The sequence below is a fragment of the Elgaria multicarinata genome, chromosome 5, assembly GCF_023053635.1.
Source record: "Elgaria multicarinata webbii isolate HBS135686 ecotype San Diego chromosome 5, rElgMul1.1.pri, whole genome shotgun sequence".
NCBI classification, from domain to species: Eukaryota; Metazoa; Chordata; class Lepidosauria; order Squamata; family Anguidae; genus Elgaria; species Elgaria multicarinata.
Window position 1 is genome coordinate 137,067,704 of NC_086175.1, and position 3,161 is coordinate 137,070,864.

General features: G+C 58.8%; 1 protein-coding gene across 1 annotated transcript; it reads right to left on the minus strand.

Moving 5' to 3' along the window:
- Nucleotides 1–250: 250 nt before the first annotated feature.
- Nucleotides 251–1,696, minus strand: LOC134399694 (ubiquilin-1-like). Its single transcript, XM_063127778.1, has one exon. It carries the CDS (start codon nucleotides 1,694–1,696, stop codon nucleotides 251–253), a length of 1,446 nt encoding a protein of 481 aa, XP_062983848.1.
- Nucleotides 1,697–3,161: the final 1,465 nt, after the last annotated feature.

Sequence of the window (3,161 nt, forward strand, 5' to 3'; positions counted from 1 at the left end):
CGGCAGGCCACGGCCTTCCCCGTCAGCCCACCTCGGGCTCACGCGAGCCCCGTCATGTGGGGGCTAGAGGTTCCGGGGGCCCAGAGCACCTTGAGCCCGAAAGGCTTGAAGGAAATGACAATCACGGTTTACAAGATAACTCGGCTGGCTTTTCTTTATCAGACTGCCGTGGCCATTCGAGCCAAGACGTCCGAGGAGAGCCACCCCAACAGAGGAGAGTCCCGCCCGGGAGAGTGAGGTGTTGGGGCCCCTATTCCAGAGCAGCCGCTTCTTGGCACGGAGCGTCGCTGGGCCAAGGGTTCGCCCCGGCCGAGTAGCCCAGCCCTCTCAAGCGCAGCACGAACCAGGGGATGAGCACGGGCGCTTCTGCCACCAGGGCCTGCAAGCCCTGCTCCATCTGCACCCAGGCCTGGATGGCCTTGGGGTTGGACATGGCGGCCACCATCTCCGGCCTCTGCATCTGCCGGGAGAAGTGCAGCACCTGCTGCTGGACCTGCTCCTGAGAGGCCGCCTGCATCCCCTCCGAGGCCAGCAACGCGTTCTGCATGAGCGAGAGCATCATGCGCTTGGTGTAGGCGTTGCACAGGTTCACAATCAGCACGGGGATCTCCGTGGCCTCCAGGGCCTGGATGCCCCCTGCCCCAAGCGCTCCTGCCCCAGAGGGGGGCGTGAGGTTGGGCAGGGATGAGCTGTGCCCAAGGGGGTGGGCCAGGCTGCAGAAGGCCCCGCCCTCGTCAAGGCAAGAGCTGTTGGTACAAAGGCTGGTAGAGCTGAGAGAGAGCGGGAACGGAACGGGGTGCTCCGGGCTGTCCAGGTGGGAGCCCAGGTCGCTCAGGCCTGCGCGCTCTGGGCAGGGGTTCCTCGCCAGGGTGCCAAAAGGGCTGGACATGGTGAAGAGGTCCTGGGGCACGTTCAGCCCGGGCTCCTGAGCCTCCGTGTTCAGCTGCCTCAAGGGGTTGTCCCCTCCAGGGATGCTGCTCTGAAGGCTGACCAATGCCGGCTCGGGGCTCTTCGGGTCCTGCATCAGGTCAGGGTTCTTCGCAAGGTCCATTATCTCCCGCATCTTGTCCAGGATCACCCTCATGATGTCCATGTTGTTAAGGATGTGGCTGATGGCCGGGACCTGCTGAGCCAGTTGCTGGATCTCAGGGTTGGCCAGAATCACTTGCCGCACCTTCTGGATGATCATCTCCGAGGTGGGCACCACCTGCCATTCCGCAAAGGAGGGGTTCACCTCCAGCGGGGGCCATGAGCTCCGCGTGCTTGGGCTAAACGTGGGGGAGGGGAGGCTGCCGCCGGAGGGTATCAGGGCACAAGCCGAGGCCCTGGGCCCATACGACACCTGGGGCGGGTTCTCCTGGTCTCTCTTCAAGGCTCGGATCAGCAAGTGGACGGTCATGCCATCCCCAATGCCGCACTGCCGGAGGGTGTCTGGATCCTTCAGGATCCTGCCAAAGAACACGAGCACGAGCTGGCTGGTCTCGCAGTTGAAGTGCTTGGAGAGTTCCTCCTTGAACTGCTGGATGGTGCTGATGTCGGGGAGCACAAACTCCGCGGCTGCCTGGGGAGACTTGGCCGTGATGCAGATGAAGCTGGGGTTGGAGGCGATGACCGGGCAGGCCACGGGGGCCGGGGGGGCCTCGGGGTCTTTGTCCATCATTTCCATGATGCACGGAGGAAGAGGAGGGGCTTGCATGCCGGATGGGGGCGTCTTGCCCGGCAGAGAAGATGCCAAGGGAAGGAAGTTGGTCTCAAGCCACTGGGACAGGTCTACTTTCACCGCCGTGGTTGTTTGCCTTCTGGAGAGGGGTGGGGGCTGCCTGCCCCATACACTGGGCTGGGTGAAGCCAAGGCGGCTGGTAGAGCCCCTCCCAGGCCTTTACTCCTCCGCTCCCTCCTCCCTCCCTCCTCCTTCCTGAGCGAAGGAGCTGCTCTCCACATGGCAGCATGTGTGTGTTGGTGGGGTGGTGGTCACTGTGACATCGCCAAGGATGTCACCACCAACTGCACAGCCATGGGTAGGTGGGGGGAAAGGAGTGCCCAGGAAAGTCTGCCAGCAGCCGAGGCCATCTGAGAGGGACAGGGCTCCTGCCCTGCGGGAGACTCACCAGAGACCAAGGCCACAGCTAGACCTAAGGTTTATCCTGGGATCATCCAGGGTTCGCCCCTGCCTGAGCACTGGATCCCCTGTGTGTCACCTAGATGAACAGGTTTGACCCCTGGACGATCCAGGGATAAACCTTAGGTCTCGCTATGGCCCAAGTGATGTGCAAAGCACCTTCTGTTCGGGGAAGGGGTCTGCTCTGGGGCCAGGGTCTGGACTGCAAGGGAGTGTGTAGAGGACTGTCCTAGGCCTTGGCGCAGGCCAGCCAGCCGGCCAATGGTCTGCTGTCCCTCCAAACTCTGTAACTGAGGCCTTAGGTAGACCTAAGGCTTATCCCGGCATTGTCCCAGGGTCGTCCCTGCCTGCTCCCAGGATCCTCTGTGTGTCATTTACATGAACAGGGACGACCTCGGGATGGTCCCGGGATAAACCTTAGGTCTAGCTAAGGCCCGAGTGGGTCGGTGCAGGTGGCCCTGGTTATGTACGTCACAATCTTTCAACAGCCAGGCCAATTTCATTTCACCATTGGGTTCTTTCCATTGTATTTTAAGATCATTTGATTATTATTTTTTAAAGTTGTTGTGAGCCATTTTGAAAATTCATTGAATTGAACGATGGGATAGAAACTCCTTAGGAAGGAAGGAAAGAAGAGGAAGGCAGGCAGGCAGATGACTCGTGGTGGTAACCATCAGATGGAAGCACGCTCACATCACCAACTGAACGTAGCCATACGCGTTCTCTGGATTTTAGGAAAGCTGATTTTAATAAACTCAGAACCATGATAAGTAAGGTCCCGTGGTAAGTGAGCCTAATGAGAAAAGGAGTGCAGGATGGATGCACAGTTACAAGATGGGGAATACTTGGCTCAGCAATACTACAAACAAGAAGGATCTTGGAATTGTTGTAGATTACAAGCTGTGATGTGGCTGCAAAAAAAGCAAATGCTATTTTGGGCTGCATTAATAGAGGTATAACTTCCAAATTGCGCGAGGTACTGGTTCCACTCGGCAATCTGGAGTATTGTGTCCAGTTCTGGGCACCACACTTCAAGAAGGAT

Excerpts from the sequence above, each read along its gene's own strand:
- LOC134399694 (XM_063127778.1), bottom strand. The coding sequence starts at position 1,696 with ATGCAAGCCCCTCCTCTTCCTCCGTGCATCATGGAAATGATGGACAAA.